The following is a 20,183-nucleotide window of genomic DNA, read 5'->3' as shown; positions in this document are numbered from 1 at the left end:
GGGCTCTAAGCACAATTATAGCTGTGCTCCTCTCGCTGCTGCCTCTGACACAATCGCTTTGGTTGTTATAGTGCACAGCTTCTTCTCCAACTCTAATCCCTGAGGATTCACACCTGTTCAGAGCATCATTTTCTCTCATCCTGGCTTCACTGAAACTCATTTTTCAGCTAAACCATCACGTGAGTCCTTTATCTTTCTTTTTTTTAAACACGCAATATTGATGTATTGAATGGATTCATCATCTTTGTCGAGGGAAATCAGTATTGATTAGGATTCAATCAGCTATGAAATGAATGCTGTATTGTTTCTAGACTGTCAGCTTGCAGTGTCCAGAGACTGTAAGCAGGTGTAATGTAGGTCTCTCCTTCTACAAATATCTTTTCAATTATACAGTCTAACAAAAGCATCTGACAGCACGCATGTCTGGTGGTATTTATCCAAAAGAAAACGCAAACAGGGGAACAACATTGCATTCATATTTCGTGTTCTTTGTTGAAATGTAAAGAGAACCACATTGTGAAAGTATTTGTAGTAGATTTGAGAGGTGTCACCCACAATCCCTGACACCTCCAGCAGATAACAAGGCTTAGCTCAGGTTGAGCACAGTGCCTGCTGCCGTTACCCTGATTATCACCGGCACAAGGCAATATGAAAGAAAATAGTCTCTGAGCAGCTGTATCGATTGCACACACATATTGGACTATTCTTTTGGATTTAGGAAATTTTTAGAATCTAGTAAGTGGCTGTACTGGTAAGAAGTGAAGCAGAAACACAACCTGTGATTGCAGAGGGGTAATTGAAAGACTGGGCTTTTTTTGTTTTTCAGTCAAGCATATATCTTTATTTTCATTTTCAAATGCATTTTACCTGCAGTACAGATTCATTACACGCAAAAAAAAAACAACCCCAAATCGTTCATCCCTTTGGAATAGCACATGTCAGACCTTTATAATCAAGTGCAGTGTTCAGCTATAATAAACTATTTTTCATTTCTCAGAAATATTACCTTTATATGACACTACCCTCAGCACTCTTTAGCAGGTAGATTAAGTGCAAGATTGCTGCTTAAAAGGTATATGTGGAATCCACCTTTCACTGCACAGTACAATGTCTTTTTAAAAATAAAAAGGTGAAGCTTCTCCAAGGAAAATTACAGCCTTGCCTTCATTTCTGTTTCATCTATTTTCTCTGAGATGGAGGGCACTTTTTGAGGCAAAGATAAGAATAATATGACGGGTCAAGTGGAGACAGGTCACAGTGTTCCTTACCATGCAGAGACTTAGCGCTGCAGTGTGTCCAACACACTAACACAACTACTTGATGTATGTGTTCCCCACAGCATCGCACAATTGCAGCATTAGCGGTTTAAAAATGGCTGTTGGTTTTCAATATTTCCTTTTCTTACTACTGCTGTACATGGTTTCTACTCACTGTTGCAGTTATTTGTTGCATGTAGTTACCGGTGACATTACACTTGCCTTTCCTCACCGAACAAAGGATGATCGATGCTGTGCCACCCTGCCTGCAGCTCACTCAACACACTGACAGAGTAGGTTAGTAATGATGCAGGGTGAAGTGACTGATAGCAAAGTGTGTGCGCTGTTAATGGAAAGTGACAGTCTCGTTTTCTTATGGTTTTCATGGCACATAGCAGAGGTTCCAGGGAAGTCCATTTTTAGGATCATGACAATGTCATACCCTTTCATTAAAATAAATGAATCTAAGTCTGTGTATTCATAATCATTTTGATATCATTAGCTTTTTATGTTCAGTCTTGAGACCTGACTGTTGATTTTTGGACAAGGAATTGCAGCAATTATTAGTGTGAGGCCAAGTCGCTTACAAAAGAATGTAATTATCACCTTTTATCACCTGTACTCAAAGTCTTTTGTTATTTAAACTGTGAAAGCACTTCATATTTTCTTCCTTTTTATATAGGTGTCATTCTTACATGAGGACTGCAGTCAACCTGATATCTAAGACAAAGATAAATCTAGATGTTTAATAATTATAATGTTCAACATCTGGATTTAAAGTGTGGAGGATCGCAAGAGCAGTCGTTGGTCCTGACAGTTTGTCTCCACCACGTGCATTTTTTCTGCACGTTTTTCAGTCATCTGTCTCACAGGACTGACAGAACACATACTCTCTTATCTTCACCAACTCACCTGTCTACACAAGCACAGCTTCTGTTGTATTTTATCAAGTCTATTTTGCCTTTTGTAATGTACAAACATTCACTGGCCACTTTGTTAGGTACAGTGGTTCAACTGCTTGTTAACACAAATATAATCAGCTGTCACATGGACGCTAGTTAATATAGATATGAAGTTCAACCTTAGCATTAGAATGGGATGATTTAAAGTACTTTGAATGTCGCATGATTGTTGCTGATATAAGGGTTGGTCTGATTGCCTGGGCTAAAATGTCGTATTGATGTCAAAGGAGTATGGCCAGATTGCCTAGATAGAAGAGCAACAGTAACTCTAATAACCGCTCTTTATGACAGAGCTATGCAGAAGAGCATCTCTAAACACATTACCTGTCAAGCCTTGAAGCGTATAGGCCAGGGGTAGGGAACCCGAGAGCCAGTGTCCTGCAGGTTTTAGATGTGTCCTTAATCCAACACAGCTGATCTAAATGGCTAAATTACCTCTTCAACATGTCTTGAAGTCTCCAGAGGCCTGGTGATGAACTAATTATTTGATTCAGACGTGTTGATCAAGGGTGAGATCTAAAACCTGCAGGACACCGGCTCTCGAGGTCTGGAGTTCCCTACCCCTGGTATAGGCAGTAGCAGAAGACCACACTAGATGCCACTCCTGTCAGCTAAGAAGAGGAATGCAAGGAATCTTCTTAGCTGACATTTCACACAAGCTAACCAGAAGTGGACAGGAAAAGACTGGAAAAATGTTGCTTGGTCTGATGAAAAAAATTTGATGGGTCAGAATTTTGCATAATAAACATAAATAAACACAATAAAGATCTATCCTGCCTAGTAATGGCGAAATTACTTGGGGGATATTTTTTTTGTACACTCTGGGCCTCTTTATACCAACTAAACATCATTTAAATAATACAGCCTACCCGAGTATTGTTGATGATCATGTTTTTTATGACCATATTGCATCTATACTCAGATGGCTGCTTACAGCAGAAATATGCATCATTTCAGAAATAGAGCACCTTTGGGATGTGGTGGAATGGAAGATAAACGCACAGCCAAAGAATCTGCACCAACTGTGTGACTCTATCATGTTAATTTGGACCAAAACTCTGAGGAATTTTTCCAGCACTTTGTTGAATCTCTGCCATGAAGAATTAATGCACTCCAAAGGCAAACGGGGGACCAACCTTGTACTGGCAAAGCGTAACTAATAAATGAGGCCAGTGAATGTAATACTACTTGTTTAGTGGGATCTGAGGACTTCCAAAATGTCAGGTAATATACGACTCAGTAGTGGGCCTGAATGAATCTTGTGTAGACACAGATTGACCATAAAGTGACTGCAATGACTCACACAGACCATCCATTACTCGCAGTCCTGATATCCTTGCTACACCAAAGAGCCCCTACGAATTTGAAGTCAGCAAACTAGCCAATGAGTCATCATAGTGTTTAGGATTTCTGCTCTGGGGACCCATGAATGTTAGTAAAACATTTCATAGTAACCCACTCATCCATTTTCTTTTGCTTACCAACCCCTGGACAGGTTCTCAGTCGGTCGCAGGGCTAACAAAGAGACAGACAAACATGTTCTCATCACTTAGATTCACCATTTAACCTAACCTGACTAACTGCATGTCTTTGGACTGTGGGAGGAAGCCGGAGTACCCGTGCAGACACAGGAGAACATAAAAAACTCCACACAGAAAGGCCTCAGCCTGAACCCGCAACCTTCTTGCCTTGAAGCAACAGTGCCAACCACTGTTCCACCCAGGGGCGTAATTTCCAGGGGGGTTAGAGGGGTTATGACCCCCCAATAATGTGGCTCAAGAGTTGGGAGTTCGCCTTGTAATTTGAAGGTTGCCGGTTCGAGCCCCGGCTTGGACAGTCTCGGTCGTTGTGTCCTTGGGCAAGACATTTCACCCGTTGCCTACTGGTGGTGGTCAGAGGGCCCGGTGGCGCCAGTGTCCGGCAGCTTCGCCTCTGTCAGTGCGCCCCAGGGTGGCTGTAGCTGCCATCACCAGTGTGTGAATGTGTGTGTGAATGGGTGGATGACTGGATATGTAAAGCGCTTTGGGGTCTTTAGGGACTAGTAAAGCGCTATATAAATACAGGCCATTTACCATAATCAGACGCAACCAATATAACCCCCCCACCACCACCAATAAAATTATGAATTATCTTGCATAAATAGGCTGATTTTCTTTACTCATTTCAGGTATTACCAGCAATATAGTAGCATATTTAATCATCTGGGAATTTACCCAGATTTTTTATTTATTTAGACAGAGATCTTGACACCCCCCCCCTCCCCCCCAATGTTCAGCACAAAGCTACGCTGATGGTTCCACCCCATCAAACATTTATTGTACATATAATTGAACTTCCTTCAACTCTATCAGGCACTAATTCCTCACACATGTAGTTTCTATTTTTTAGAAACAGGATCAGCTTAGTTCTCCTTCATTTATAGCAACAGTATCACTCCTACATACACACATTAATTGACTTCTATAGTATAAGAGCAGTAGAATAAATGCATTTCATGAATCTGTGATTTCTCTCTTTGTTTCAGATGCATGTTTTCAGAGGGCTGGGATGGACAGTTTGATCCATGGTGCTGGTGACACTTCAGTCTTGGTGAGATGTCCTTGAGTGGCAACACAACCCAGTCTTCTTTGTCAGCGTCACCTTTTCCTTTGATCTTCAACAGCTCCACCCCTCCACAATCCTCAGCTTGGGAGAAAGAGCGAGCCAGCCATGGGTCTGTACAGGACTGGCCAGGGAATGAGACCCAGCTCCTCTCAGACTTCACCATTCTGGAGCATGATGAGCAGTGCCACATGTCTCCTGTTCTGACAGCATGCCTTGTAGCCTGGTACAGTGTTACAATGGTGCTAGGGTTGGTGGGCAACATTGGCCTCATTTGCATCATTGCCCGCCGCAGAGAAAAGGTCAATGTCACCAGCATTTTCATCTGCAACCTGTCATTCTCTGACATTCTGGTATGTGTCTTCTGCCTCCCCTTCACTGTCATATACACAATCATGGACCACTGGGTGTTTGGCTCGCTGTTATGTCGCCTGGTGCCGTTCATCCAGTGTGTCTCTGTGAGTGTGTCAGTGCTGTCTCTAGTGTTTATCGCCTTAGAAAGGCACCAGCTTATCATTAACCCCTCTGGATGGAAACCAAGTGTTCCTCAGGCCTACATGGCGATTGTTCTCATTTGGATACTGGCCTGCTTCACATCTTTGCCTTTCTTAGCCTTTCAGCTGCTCACAAATGAGCCCTATACCAATGTAATCCTGCCCGTGTCATCGGTACATGACCAAGATTTTCCTCATGCTTATCTCAACACATCTCCTACTCATACATACAAAAACCTGTCTGCGCTTCAAAATTCATACCGTTCCCTCTTTTCTTACGTCCCCACCTCTTCACATATGGAAGCCTGTGTGGAGCACTGGCCATCCCAGGGTCACAGAGTCGCTTACACCACGTGGCTTCTGCTGTTCCAGTACTGTGGGCCACTGTTTTTGGTCCTGCTCTGTTATGTTAGAGTTATTGTGCGGCTCCGTCACCGCAAAGAAATGTTGGACCGCGCCCGGACCCCCGAGTGCCAGCGCATGACCCACAGCCGCCGGATCAACATCATGCTGGTTGCTCTCATAACAGTCTTTGCCCTTTGCTGGCTTCCGCTCACCATCTTCAACGTGGTGTCAGACTGGAACCAGGAGGCTCTGCCCGTCTGTCACCACAACCTGCTGTTCTCCCTCTGCCACCTGCTGGCCATGTCCTCCACCTGCATTAACCCCGTCATCTACGGATTCCTGAACTCCAACTTTAGGCAAGAGGTGAGCGAGGTGCTCCTACACTGCCGCTGTTTCCCACTAGAGGAAGAGTGTGAGCAATATCCCATGTCCACTGTGCACATTGAAGTGTCCCATACCTCTGTGCCTCTAACCTGCAGGAGCAACTCTGTGTGACACTGATGCTTCAGCCTAAAGGATCCTTCTTACATAAACTGTACAGTTGTAAGACAAACTGTTGCTGTTTGTTCTTACTTTAATGTCAATAGATCCATTTAAAAAGCAGCTTAAAGCTATTTATTGTAAATTTATATGTTTAAAAAAAAAGTTCACCACAAGTTTATGTAAAAAAAAATCTATGTTTTGTGTTAAATAAATATTAACTGAACTTAAACTAGGACGAAACTGTACTTTTGTATGATACCAGTATGTAACATAACATGGTGCAATCAGTCAGCCCAGCAAGTCATTGAAGCCTTGTTTCCACAACTTTGGCTCAACTCAACTTTGCTATACTCAGTTTCTCATTTCCACCTCAGTGTGCATGGGGTCGTTATAACAACGTCATTGTTATCTGACAAAGACAACAACGATGGAGGACATCGAAGGAGTGGTATAAGTCTATAAGTCTATGGGTTTTTCTCAGACTTGGAAACCACGGTGTTGGTTTTTGTTGCTGGGTTTCACCTTTCCATTTGCACCTAATGACAAACCCTAAAAACAAGGTCGAGTCCAGTCAAACAGGTACTTGTAGAAAACAGGCATTAGTCATTGACGCATTACTATGAAACAGATTCCCAAAGTGTGGGCTGGAGCCACAATAGGCTGCGAGTGTACTACAGGTACAGAAATTCTGTAAAATGGATTTATTTATTTAAAAAGTGAATAAAAATGATAAGATGCGGTTAGTTTGTTATATTACTTATTAATCCAACCTATATTTGCTTCTCTTGTATTGAAGTTTATATCCCAGTAGCAGGTGGGTCCCATATTGACCATAGTATTTTACGTATGACTTGGTAACTTTAGCAATTTCTAGCCAAAAGCCTGTTTATGTTTTTTGAATAACATTTTCAAGGAAATACATCTCTTTTTTTATTGTATTTTAATTGAAGTGAAATTTTAAAATGGGTGTGCCCCATGGGATCTTCTAGTTTTTAATTGGGCTGAAGCACTCTTGACTTTGGGAATCGCTGCTATAAACAATGGTGGTGCGGAAAAAGCAAAACTTTTTGAGGAATTTAAAGTAAGGGTTAAAAGAAATATCACAAGTCAAAAGAAATGCACAACACCTAAGAAAAAATCTCAACACACCCACTGGTAAAATGCTGCCTGCAGTGGTGAAAATTGTAGTCAACATTTGCATAACAAAAAATACCTTTAAAGTGCAACGTTTTGTCAGTGGTTTAAAGTGAAGTGTTCGTATAAAGACACTGAAAAAGGAGGTGCATTTAATCTTAACTGTTGCTTTTTCAGAATTTCATGCTTCATGCCATATACTATCTTACTGTATCCTGTTATTATGACATAAATCCAGCAGGTGTTAGCTTAACTGTGACTTATAGAATTACTGCCAGTTAAACATTTTAACACTTTAAATTTATGCTGGAATCATAGAAGAAATCCATATTGCAGTATTATCAACACCTACAGTGGTGACCAGAGATAAAGGGAAAACAGAATGAAAGAGTGGAGGACCATAGTAAATGCCGATATATTTATAAGGCATGAGTGGTCATTTGACAGGTATTGCAATGTTTTAGAAGGACCAGTGTGGTTGGGGTTGTTCAGTTCAGGTGTCTCAATGAGCCATCAGACACCAAGAATAGTCATTATTCGTTTTATTTTTTGCACCTGTTTTCTGTGACATGTCAAAACCTTTGCTGAATCATATTAGTTGTTTATTAAGTATAAAACATGTGTGACCATACTGTGGCCTTCAGACTCACCGGACCTCAAACCAACAAAATGCCTAAAGTAAACTTTGAAGTGATGTGTTACACGGTGGGACGGAATGCCTCTCATAAGGATTCTACTCATCCTTCCATACACTTTCAGAGACTGTGAACTGTTCAGAGACTGTTTGTAACAGAGATTGTTTCAGAGACTGTGCTACCAGTTGTGGTGGTAGCACAGGCCCTAAATATAAATGTTCATTTCATTTATCGTGGAACTGCACGGTGTGCCATTTTGAGACAAATTAGACGCTTATGTAACAAACTGTTTTATGAGTGACCCCCTGCCGTTGTATTTCACGTATAATTCAGTCTTTTATATTCATAGTATCAACCCTGTGAAATTTCTGTCTTAGCTTTCATGGTGAAGAAAACACAAGGAGGGTTTTGTTCTGTGATTGAAGTGACAAATAAAACTGAAACTTACTAACTTATATACATTGTTAAATTGCAGGCCTTAATTTATTTTTGATGGGTTCAGTAAATATTGAAATGCTTGGACATCAAATGTGCATGGGCATGATTTAAACTACATCAAAATGTGTTAAATAACTTGTTTCGTTGAGGCAGTATGTTTATGTTGTTGCAGTAAGTGCTAAGTTTTGCCTGCATGTGGATTACTTAAACGTGTCTTATCTAGAGACTTACTTATGTGTGAATTTAATAAATTTATATTCCTTGAAAGCGTCACAACTAATATCTCAAATAAATGTCTGTTTTAACTTCGACTACATTGCCAAAAGTATTAACTCGCCCCTTGTGATGATTGATTTCAGGTGATCCAAACACTTCCGTGGCCACAGGTGTATAAATTCAAGCACCTTGGCATGCAGACTGCTTCTACAAACATTTGTGAAAGAATGGGTCACTCTCAAGAGCTCACTGAAACTCAGCATGGTACTGTGATAGGATCCCACCAGTGCAGCAAGTCCAGCTACTAAATATTCCACAGTCAGCTGTTAGTGGTATTATAACAAAGTGTAAGGGATTGGGAATGACAGCAACTCAAAATGGTAGGCCACAGAGCTGAGTCAACGGACACTAAGGCACATAGTGCACAAACGTCGCCAACTTTCTGCAGAGTCAGTCCCTACAGGCCTCTAAACTTCATGTGGCCTTACGATTAGCTCAAAAACATTGTGTAGAGGGCTTCATGGATTGGGTTTTCATAGCTGAGCAGCTGCATCCAAGCCTTACATAACCAAGTGCAATGCAAAGTGTCAGTGTAAAACATGCCACTGGACTCTAGAGCAGTGGAGATGTGTTTTCTGGAGTGACAAATCACGCTTCTCCATCTGCCAATCGGATGGTGGAGTCTAGGTTTGGCAGTTGCCATGAGAACAGTACTTGTTTGCATTGTGTCAAGTGTAAAATCTGGTTGAGGGGGGGTGTATGGTGTAAAGTTGTTTTTTGGGAGTTGGGATCGGCCCCTTAGTTAAAGGAACTCTAAATGGTTCAGCATACCAAGACTTTTTGGACAATTTCATTCTCATACCTTTGTGGGAACAAATTGGTTCAACCTGGCTGCACACCAGTGCACAAAGCGAAGGATTAGCGAGTTTGGTGTGGAAGAACTTGACTGGCCTGTCCTGACCACAACCCAGCAAAGCACATTTGAGATGAATTAGTGCAGAGGCTGCAAACCAGCACTTCTTGTCCAACATCATTGTCTGACCTCACAGATGCACTTCTGGAGTCTGCAGATTTCTGAATGTTCAGAAATCCCAATAAACACACTCCTAAACCTTAGGGAAAGCCTTCCCAGAAGAGTTGACGGTATTATAGCTGCAATCATATTAAACCCTATGGATTAAGAGGAGGATGTCACTAAAATTCATAAGCATGTCAATGCAGATAAGCCAACATAGTGTAGATCATGTGTCATGGATTTATATGTAATTTACTTGCAAGCTGCTTTTTAAAACAATCTTTCTATTATTTATTGTCTTTATTTATCTTCCTTGTTAGTTTTCAATTTTGTGATTAAATATATTAATTGTTAAAACGATTTATTTGTTTCTTTTATTTCATCAAACTTATTTATTTTTGCATTATACTTACGAGTGTACATAAACAACCAACACAATAAACAAAAAAGCAGTAACTTACAAAATCTGATGGCTACCTTTTCTTTGCGCATATCAAGTAAAATTAACTGATTGTTGAATTAATTTATTTTTTTTTTTAATTAGGCAGGCTAAATCGTGAGTTTTCTTCATGGAGCAAAACAGCAAGTGGCACAAACTCATACTTTGTATCATAACGGTACCGCATAACACTCGTCTTCTTTGGATTAGCAGTATATTTTCAGCGTTTGCAGAGCTTAACCGAATAAAAACTGTGATTAAAGGACACACGCGGTTTAGTAAACCCTTTGTAGGGGCCCTACCACATTCCTTTCTAGTCCGGAAGTGTCGTATGTCACACATTAACCAATCATAGCTGTTTGTCCCAGAATACATCATTTCCACAAACTGCACGCGCGAACAATACAAGCAGGAGTGAGTTGTTGGTCGAAACTGTGCGATTTAAAAGTGACTGCCACACAAAGTAAGTCAACGGCAACCTCTGGAAGTGCGTGTTTATATCTTCTTTCACGTCTTCGGACTCCTAAATGTCACAATAAGTGAAATGCGTGTGCCAGCGGAAGTATGAACCATAGACGGCCACCATGGTTAGCTTCGCGAGTTTAGCATCAAAATGCAGCCTAACGGTTTTGTTAACATTATTGGCATTCATTCATGCTCTTTGATAAGTGTTAAACTTAACGACTCTGCCCTATATATTTTACGCTACACAGTAACTAATGTTATATCCATATGTTTGATAACCTGCCTTGAGTCAATTTCACTAATAGGTGGTTTAGTTAGCTAACAGTAAAATTGAGCGTTTTAATAATTTGATTTAAAGTGCGAGTTAGTACAAAGGTTAGAAGTCGTCATATATTTTGTATGTACCTCGCATAGAGAGTATATTCATAATTTGCAGTGCTGTGGTATTCGCTACAAGTTTGAGCATGTACCCCCAGCAAGCGTCTGTGCCTTGAGTAATTTATCAAGAAGTGCTTGGGGTAATTGAATAATTGATTTGACACAACATTACTACGCAGCTCGCTTGTTATTCTCAGTTCAGAACAAAGTTGTCAGGATCTGATACCCCAACTTCAGACAAAACTGAGATTGTTATTTTTGACCGTAAAAATCTGATAAACATGGTGTCTAACCAGATATGTTGGCCTCCAGAGACATTGTGAGGAACCTAGGAGTCATTTTTGATTTGGTGTGCTCATAAAACAAATGTGTTGGACTGGTTCCTTTTATCTGGGCAGTGTCTCTAAAATGAGAAACCTCCTGTTGCAGTACACCATTGTACTTTTAAGGTTGGGCTAAAAAAAACCATCCTTTTTAATTAAGCTTATAGCTATGACTGGATCAGGTAACCCTGAACCATCCCTTCCTTATGCTGCTCAGACTGCCGCAGTACTATTGATGCTATTTATATAGTTAAATAATCAGTTACATTAACGTATTCCTGATTTGTGGCTTTGATTTCAACACTTGACACACTTGAATGATGTCTGTCATTGATACATTTCTGATGTAGTATGGACCAGGATGGACAATTTCCTTGTTTCCTTGTGTCACAGTAAGAATTTCTTTGGACTGATGAAGCTAAACTTTAATTTCAAAAAATGTCGGGGTTTTTTTTTTTTGGAGTCCAATAAGTTAGTCAAGTGACTCGGTATTGTAAATAATATAAATCAGCCAGTTTTCTTGTTCTTAAAAGTGTGACAGAGTAAAATTCATGCGGTCTGCTAGGTCACAAGCTCACAGTATGTCTTTTTTTAAAATTTTCTAGTATCTGTGTTTCGGAGGTAAAGAGGCCAGTAATGACGACAACGACCAACTCTTCAGTTCTTAAAGGTATTGCACATCTTGGTGTTATTGCAATTAGAGCAGGGCGATATGGCCAAAAATATTTATCACGATATATATTTGAAAATTTGCGATAACGATATAACTGACGATATAATTGATGCGCGACAAAATACAACTCACAACATTACTAGCGCAAAAAGACAACCTTCCATTTATTTTCACTTAAACAAGAAGCTGGTTTTTATGTACATTAAAGCTTTATAAAAATGTAACAGTGCAAATGCAAATTCCTTGCTGAAAGTTTAACCAAAAGGCATTTCCAGTGGAAATGGGCTGACATATCCTGAGCATAACCATGTATAATATCCACTGAAGTTAAAAAGAGGTGCTTTGCAACATTAAACTGCAGTGTGCAGTACGTATTTTTCGGACCATAAGGTGCACGGGATTATAAGGCACATTAAGCGAAACAAAGCAGTCAGATAAATCAAACTTTATTAAACTCATTCTTCTTGCTTCCTCCACTTCTGTACCATTGATTCATTAATGTTGAATTCTCTGGCAGCTGCTCTATTCCCATGTTGTTGCAGTATATTAATGACTAACCTCGTATTGTGGATGGATTGTCTCAGTTGTTCTCCTGACTGAAGATTGGTCCTTTTACAGCATCCTGCCATGCGATTGCATTTGTCTCTAACCATGAGGAACCTTCACGTTAACTTTTATAAGTGGAAAAGTGTTAGTGTTCGTCCTCCAGCTGCACTGTTTATGTTATGCTAACGTAGCTGTGTCGCTAGCGATTACGTAGCACATAATTATATACCAGCTAGCCCAACTTCAGTAACCCTACAAACGTCACTGCTGTTTAGTTTCCTGTCTTCATTTATGTTGGAAGTGATAGCAGAGCTGTAAGTTTGATTTTTTTCAGAAATCTCTCAGTCAGAACATGCTATATCATGTTTAGGTAACTAGCGAAACTAGCGAGCTAACTTCTGCTAGCTTCCTGCTAACTTCTAACTCCTTAAATGTAATAAATTTTGTTTTAATGGATGCCTGGAAGTTAAACTTCATAGTTACACCTGGTAAAGCAGCAATGCAGATCGTTTTATTAAAGATGAAAGAATTTAGACAGTTTTTATTTTTTAACTCTCAGTGATGCTGCAGTGTTGTTTGAACTGAGTTTAGGACCCAGATTACTCCCAGATTTAAGAGCATCTTAGTCCGACAAATACGACATTAACGACGGCCGCTTGCATGTTCTACAAAAAAATGTGCTTTGTCGTGTATCTGATGGACAAACACCAAACCAGTTCCACATCACTGAAGTTGCACCATTTGTACAAACCAATTCTGGTTCATCTGTTTCACTCAACAATCGGCCATGTGTGTATGAAAACAAAGGCACTGCGCATGCGCGTTTTACTCATATTCTATCGCGATATTTCATTTTCCTATCGTTGCCTAACATTATACCTGTATTACCGTGAACAGTATAATATGGCCCAGCCCTAATTGCAATACATCCAAAATGAGGTTTATGACTTTGGGTTTAAGTGTGCAACTCTGTTCAATGTATCTGCAGATGTTGTTGCCTATGTTGATGTGTGGTCAGCCGACAAAACAGGAAACTACTCAAAACCATTTGTTCAGCAGCTCCTGGAAATGGGAGCTCAGGTGAGACATTATTTTCACTTTAGTGTTTGTTGTGCTTACAGACTGTTTAAATAAAGTTGGGTCCATGCGTTTTTAGACAACAAGGCAATTTTGTAGTATTGCCTCTTTACACCATCAGAGTTAATTTTAAAGTAAACTGTCAAGATATGATTTATGTGCAGACTTTCAGTTTTCAGTCAAGAGGTTTGTAGCTAAGTACACTTTTAATTTCACACACAATTCATCCAACTACATCTACCAGCAGTCCATCAGTAACCACTGATAATGGTTGCTGATGATGTAAGCCACTTGGTACCCACTGGCAGCCATACACGCCCATGCTGTAACATTGCCTCCAAATGGGTTGGTGTGCTTTGGATCATAACCCGTTCCTTAATTTTGGTTTCATTTGTCCAATGATTCCATTTTTCCTGAAATGTGACGGCTCTTTTAGATATTTTTGGGCAAAGCCTTATGCTGACCTTGTTCTCAAGTGTTTCCATTCACCAAGACCTCAAAAAGAAGGTATTTCTTAACCATGAAAATAATTCTGTCATGATCCACATTAGTTGTTTTCTGTGGCTGGTCAGATCTTTCAATGCTCCTGAGCTGGCCAGTGCATTCCTTCCCTTTAAGGATTTACCAGAATATTCATTTTTCCTTTTTTTTTTTTTGGGGGGGGGGGGTTTGCTTTGCCTGCATTATTTGCATGAACATCTGTTTGGGGCTCATATTTAGATTTCCTGTAAGCAGCTAATTCAACAGTTGGAATCAACTCCAGGTCTTTTACCCTTGTTTTACAGGTATCAAAAACCTTCAATAAGCAAGTTACACATGTAGTCTTCAAAAATGGTCATCCAGCAACGTGGAGAAAAGCCAAAAAAAGTAATGTGCATCTCGTCTCTGTTCTGTGGATAGGAAGGTAAGAATTATACTCAAGAGGTTAGTAGTTTTGCATTTAAGGGTCCATCATGTTTTTGTTTGTTTTGTTTTTGTTTTTTTTTTGTTATTATTGTGCTGTCATGAAGCCTTTTTAAGGTGTTGTGTGCCTTTTCAAATTTTTTGTGAAATGATCTTCAGATGTTATGATGATGGCGTCCGTGTGGATGAGAAGTTATATCCAGCGTTAAATGATGAAAGCAATCCTGTGCTGAAGAACAAGAAAGTGAGTGAGATGCACCTCGATGATTATGTTTATCTTATTGTAAGCTGTAAATAAGCAGTGTGTTTATTTGGGATCACTAGTGTGAATAAATAAGTGTGAATATTCTCATTTCTTATTATCCTGATGTATAAATACAGAGAAGTCACTAAATTAAGTCTGATTGTTTCAAGGTAACACACTCTTTATTTTAAATATGTGTACCAGCTGTTATTATGCATTTAATCCCCAAAGACAATTGTGAGCCAAGAAAAACCTGCCAGTCAGGGAGTGGAGTGGTTCGGTTATGCTGTTTGTGCTATTTTGCTGATTCCCTTTGAGCAAGAAGTCACTGAAAATTAATGAAAAATAAATTAATTGTTGCTCTTGTCACCTGTCTGTGTGTCCTGTTTATGTTGATCGTTCACCTGTGTGTTTACTGTAATCTGTGTGTTAAAATCAGTGATTTTCATCTAAAACTATTTAAAAATGTATTCTGTTTGTGTTTGCTTCATGTAGCATCGTTGCATGCAGCCAAAAGATTCTCCAGAGAGGACACCTGAAAATGACAGGCGCATGAGGAAGAAATTAGATAAGATGATGAAAGACTTTGCTCCAAAAGAACCAATAGGTAAAAGGCTATAACAGCAGTGGATTATTATTATTATTATTATTTTTTTGTCTGCCATTTCATACTTTCTTTTCTTCACAGTTACAGACGTGTCACCCATCATTATTGACGGGGAGAATGGAATAGTTTATAGCCCTGCTTTTAAAAGGTCAGAATATATGGCTCAGCGTTTGAAAGACATGAAGGATAAACGAGAAAACCTTTCGCCCACAGGTAAGTGCAGCAGCAGGTGAACAGCCTGATGGACTGACAGACTTAAAACACTTCAGGATCTTTGAAAGGAAGCCAACTCATGAAAATGTCACTGCCTTTCAGCTTCACAAATGGCTGAATCTCCCTCACCCACCAGATTGAAGCCTTCTCTTGGGAGCTCACCGAGTGTCCTCAAATTAATATGTAAGAAAACTGGGTGCTGTTATTGATATATCGATCTACAGGCAATGGTCGTGTGATATTTATCTTTCCTAACACAGAAAGTAAGCTTGTATATTGCTAAGAATGGAAAGGGGTCTGTAATCGAATTTAGACAGGATGGTTTATTTTCTTTTTTCTTTTTCAGCCAGTTTTTCTTTTTGTTTTCTCAAATACAAGACCAGCATTGTTTCCCTCGTAACAGTAAGAGCTCTCAAGCCAGATTCCTATTTATAATGCCAGACTGTATCCATTAGATGCCCATTTAGTGCATCAGTAGGATTGGAAACCTCAATAGTACATGTTCTAGTGAAATGTATTCATTTAAAATTAAACAGGAAATGTCTGAAGGGATTTCAGAAACAACCTGTAAGAGAGAACCTGTTGTATAGTGCTGCAGTTGGCAAACAAAATGGTACATCATACATTAAATTCACCAATACAGTGTTGAGTTTCTGTGTACAGCGAATAGAATTAAATTTCACTGTTCCCTTAGGGACATCTTTATTGACTGTCTTGGATTGCCAAGAACAGAACACACACAAAGAAAAAGACACTGTAATCAAGAGGGTAATCAAGAGCCTTTGGATAGATTTATGGTGACTGCAGTACAGTGTTGCTTTGTAGTGTCCTCTCCTAAGAAGATATCCTGGTGTTTTTATTTTGTTATATATATACAGTTCTCTTCACCACCTGTTATTTAGTTTTACCACTCCGGGCAATTACTGTGGGGGTGTAGTGTTCAATCTGGATGTGTGAAAGGCAAACAGCTGCCCGTATATTTTGTATTTACATATTTGTATAAGGGCGAGAATTATTAGTAATCAGCCACACTGCAGAGCAAAACAATGGACAGAAGGTGGTTAAAATAAGTATGAAACAATTGATTTATTATTATTATTATTATTATTATTACTATTACTATTACACCTTAACATTTTTGTTTCTGTGTAAAGTGTACTGTTATTCTTTCTCCTACATAGATGACCAGTCAGACGATGATTCCAGTGCTTCTGTTCCTGAACTTGGTTACTCACCTGATAAGGAAGAGGGGAGAACACACACAGATGTCAGAGACCATGAACATCTTGAGCTGTCCCACAGGAAAGACTGCCTCTCACCCAACCATCATGTGGCTGAACAGGTCATAAGTGTGCCTGCCTGCCCTGACCCTGAGCATGAAGAAGGAAATAAACAAAAAAAGTCACGGAGGACCTTGGTTAGAAAAAAGGAAATGGATAAAGACAAATCAATAGATTTTTTACAAAGTCCTTGTCAGGACAGGAAGTCTGACAACAGTAAGAACGATCAGAAAGAAGGAACCCAATCACAGATAAAGTCACCTAAATTAACACCTAATAAATCTGAGAAAAGAAAACAAAAAAACACAAAAGTAAACGTTATAGCAGAGACCAAATCCCATATTTTTCCTGACACTCTGGAATCCTCTAGCTGCCTCTCATCACCTGTACAAGGTGGTGCTGCTTCAGGACAGAAAAACCCCAAACGGGCTCAACAGTCATTTTCAGCATTGGTACGATCTTTCACTTCATCCAGTGAACACAAATGTGGCACCCCCGGCACAGCTGACAGAGGTGATGACATGTTTGAGGACTATTTCTCTTCAGCTAAACATAGCCAGAGAAAACAAAGACATCGGTCACTTAATCTACCGGTGGCAAGCGATATTAAAATACCTTTTAACTTGGATACTCTCCCAACGAATAGAAAACAAAGAAGTGAAATCTTTGGACCGAAGGGTCAAAAAAAGAGGAAACTGGAAGAAAGTGACACTGGTAAACATTTTGATCAGCAGTCTGAAACTAGCATTGAGACCCAAACTCATCAAGGGGAAGAATCTTTGCCTATGTTGGATAGTCCAAGCGTTAATAAAAAGCCAACGGGGAAAAAGCGAAGACAAAGTACCACAACATTTACAACCATCGATAAAGCTACAAGTGAAACAACAGAAAGAAGAAGTGCATCAACTTCAGGCCAACAAACGATGTTGCCCGAGTTTAAAGCTGTGCCAGAGCTGCAGAAAAACTCTGATTTCAATGTTCCTTCTCAGATTGTGGAAAGTGAGTAGTATGGCTGCCAGAATTTAGAAAGTGTAATAATACAACCCCAGTTCTTTAAAAAAAAAAAAAAAAAGTTCAGATGCTATGTAAGAATTAAATAAAAACGAAAAAATGATTTGCCAGTCTCATAAAATAATCTTAGACATAAACATAGACATTTTGCATTTCATGAAAGATATGAGCTCATTTGGATTTTGAATGCAGCAACACGTTTCAAATAGCATCGAATGGACAAGAGGTTTGAAAAGAAACTGCTAGAGAAATACTACTAAACTGATAAGGTTTGTTGGCAACAAGTCTCTAACTTTTATACAAAACATCTTAGGCAGAGAGTCACCAATCTGCATAAAAAAAACAACTAAAACTTGTGGACCAATTTCAGAATATTGAAGTTTTGGAGACTATGCTATACTATGAATATCTTTTTCTCCAGTTACTGGAGAAATTAGGGCTAAAAATCGATACTGCATGCCTGTGATTTTTAGGCCCTCAGGCAGCCCTGCATTAAAACTGGCATGGTTCTAACAAGGAAATGACTGCATGGGCTCAGGAACACTTCTAGAAATCATTGTCTTTGAACACAGGTTGCCATGCCATCCACAAATGCAGATTAAAGCTCAGTGCTGCAAAAAGGTCTTATCTGAACATGATTCAGGACTCATTTAAAGTGGAAAATTATTCTGTGGTCTGATGAATAAACATTTGAAATTTCTTTGGAAAACATGGATGTCACATCCTCTGGCCTAAAGAGGAACGGGGCAATCTGGCTTGTCAGCACTCACTTTAAAAGACTGCATCTCTGATAGTCTAAGGGTGCATTAATGCTTATGGAATTGGCAGTTTGCACATCTGGAAAGGTGTGTGGATATAGATAAGTTTCAGAGGAAAATCTGTTCCCACACAACAAACATGTTTGTGAGGGAAAGCTTTTTATATTTCAGCAAGATGATGCCAAACTGCATACTCAATCTATTACAACACAGTGGCTTGGATGCTGAACTGACTTGTGAAATACAAAATCTGGAAAGAAGATCAAGGACTGTTAAGGAGCTAGAATTCTATGTCAGACAAGTATGGGACAACATTCATCTCTCAAAAGTCCAGCAGCTGGTCTCCTCAGTTCCCAGATGTTTATAGACTCATATTAAACCAAGAGAGGATGCAACACAGTGGAATACATGGACCTAGCTTTTATGAGACATGTTGCTGCTATACAATTCAAAATGAACTTTAAAAGAAAAACAAAAATGTAATGGTAAAATTTCTCAATTTAAAGATTTGAGATGATTTCTCTGTTCTACTGTGAATAAAATGTGGCTTTATGAGACTTGTAGATCATGACATTGTGTTTTTATTTACATTTTACAGTGTCTCAGCTTTTCGGGGGTTTGGGTTAAAAATGAACCCAGGACTAAGGCCTGGTCTGCTCTAATCACTTCATTATGAACTGAACAAATCATATTGATAACATGGCGGGAATCTTCACAGATGTTTATACTGTTGTCTGTAATCCCTGGGTTTGTGTGTGGCTTCACATGGCTTGCAGTATAATTATTTCAGCCAGTCTAAACATTTTTGTAATGCATGGTTCTTACAAGACATTAATAAACATTAATAAACAAATGAGGCCTTTATGAAAGCTCTCTCATAATAATCTGTAGGTGTGTTTAACTTTTAAAGGCCTAATATCTTATTTATATATAGCACATAGTTAAATTAGATTTAAGTTGCACATAAAAGTGATCTTCCTATGTCACTGTGGGTTTTCTCTGGTTTCATTTTGTGAGTTGCAAGTTAGATTATTGGCTCCGTTTCCATATTTCCCAATGAATGCTGAGGTCTGACTCCTAAGATCCTCAACAGGATAAGTATAAACCTGGAGAAACTAAGTATGGATCAACAGATCATTTAAATTTAAGTGCTTTATTTACTGTCCAGGAACTAAATGAAGTAAGCACGTTGTAATCCTGGGCAGCCTGATCAGTTAAAATTATAGAGAAATCAAAATGCACAGTGTCATGTGGTAGTAAGTAGTGTAAAGTTGCAGCTTTCATTTAATGTTTCTGTGCACAAATGCGCAGACATGAATGCACACACATACAAAACAGCACCTGTTGTGTGATAGCTCGTGTAAAACCACCCCACCACCACACACACACAGTTTTAAATTGTCTTGTTTTCCAATGTAGGTAGAGGAAATGAATGTACAGTTGCAGCTGGTTTTGCAGAGAGCCTAACTGAAGCTGAAGGAAATTACAATAAGCAAGTCAGCTTGACTCTACAGAAAATGGTTAACAAAACAAAGGTAAGAAGACATCACATCTGGTTCTAAATGTGTAATTGAATTCAACTCTTCAGTTTGACAGTTTAGTCTCCATGCCTTAATTGAAAGACATTATTTTTGCACTGAACAATGCGTGTTTACGGTACATTTCCTACTGTGTTGTGGGAAAATTG

At 39.3% G+C, this 20,183-nt stretch overlaps 2 protein-coding genes across 3 annotated transcripts in view; both read left to right on the top strand.

Moving 5' to 3' along the window:
- The first annotated feature begins 74 nt into the window (after positions 1–74).
- Positions 75–6,253, top strand: npy4r (neuropeptide Y receptor Y4). The gene is made up of 2 exons (XM_005737172.2): positions 75–179; positions 4,743–6,253. The coding sequence occupies exon 2, from the start codon at positions 4,813–4,815 to the stop codon at positions 6,151–6,153; it is 1,341 nt and encodes a 446-aa protein (XP_005737229.1). The 5' UTR covers positions 75–179; positions 4,743–4,812; the 3' UTR covers positions 6,154–6,253.
- Positions 6,254–10,343: 4,090 nt separating this feature from the next.
- The window catches only part of mcph1 (microcephalin 1), a 34,490-nt gene continuing 24,650 nt past the window's right edge, over positions 10,344–20,183 (top strand). For both annotated transcript variants that reach the window (XM_005737170.1, XM_005737171.1), the window contains exons 1-10: positions 10,344–10,481; positions 11,790–11,854; positions 13,392–13,483; positions 14,266–14,384; positions 14,543–14,627; positions 15,123–15,234; positions 15,316–15,447; positions 15,550–15,630; positions 16,629–17,726; positions 19,916–20,031. In XM_005737170.1, the coding sequence (XP_005737227.1) occupies positions 11,821–11,854; positions 13,392–13,483; positions 14,266–14,384; positions 14,543–14,627; positions 15,123–15,234; positions 15,316–15,447; positions 15,550–15,630; positions 16,629–17,726; positions 19,916–20,031 (1,869 nt within the window). In that variant the 5' untranslated portion in view covers positions 10,344–10,481; positions 11,790–11,820. The remainder of the gene's footprint in view (positions 10,482–11,789; positions 11,855–13,391; positions 13,484–14,265; positions 14,385–14,542; positions 14,628–15,122; positions 15,235–15,315; positions 15,448–15,549; positions 15,631–16,628; positions 17,727–19,915; positions 20,032–20,183) is intronic.

This window comes from Pundamilia nyererei, unplaced genomic scaffold, assembly GCF_000239375.1.
Source record: "Pundamilia nyererei isolate P.nyererei 1_Seehausen unplaced genomic scaffold, PunNye1.0 scaffold00073, whole genome shotgun sequence".
Classification (NCBI taxonomy): Eukaryota; Metazoa; Chordata; class Actinopteri; order Cichliformes; family Cichlidae; genus Pundamilia; species Pundamilia nyererei.
The sequence above is the reverse complement of the archived record's forward strand: the minus strand, read 5'-3'. Positions and strand labels throughout refer to the sequence as shown.

Coding starts and splice junctions, on each gene's coding strand:
- npy4r (XM_005737172.2), top strand. CDS start 4,813: ATGTCCTTGAGTGGCAACACAACCCAGTCTTCTTTGTCAGCGTCACCT.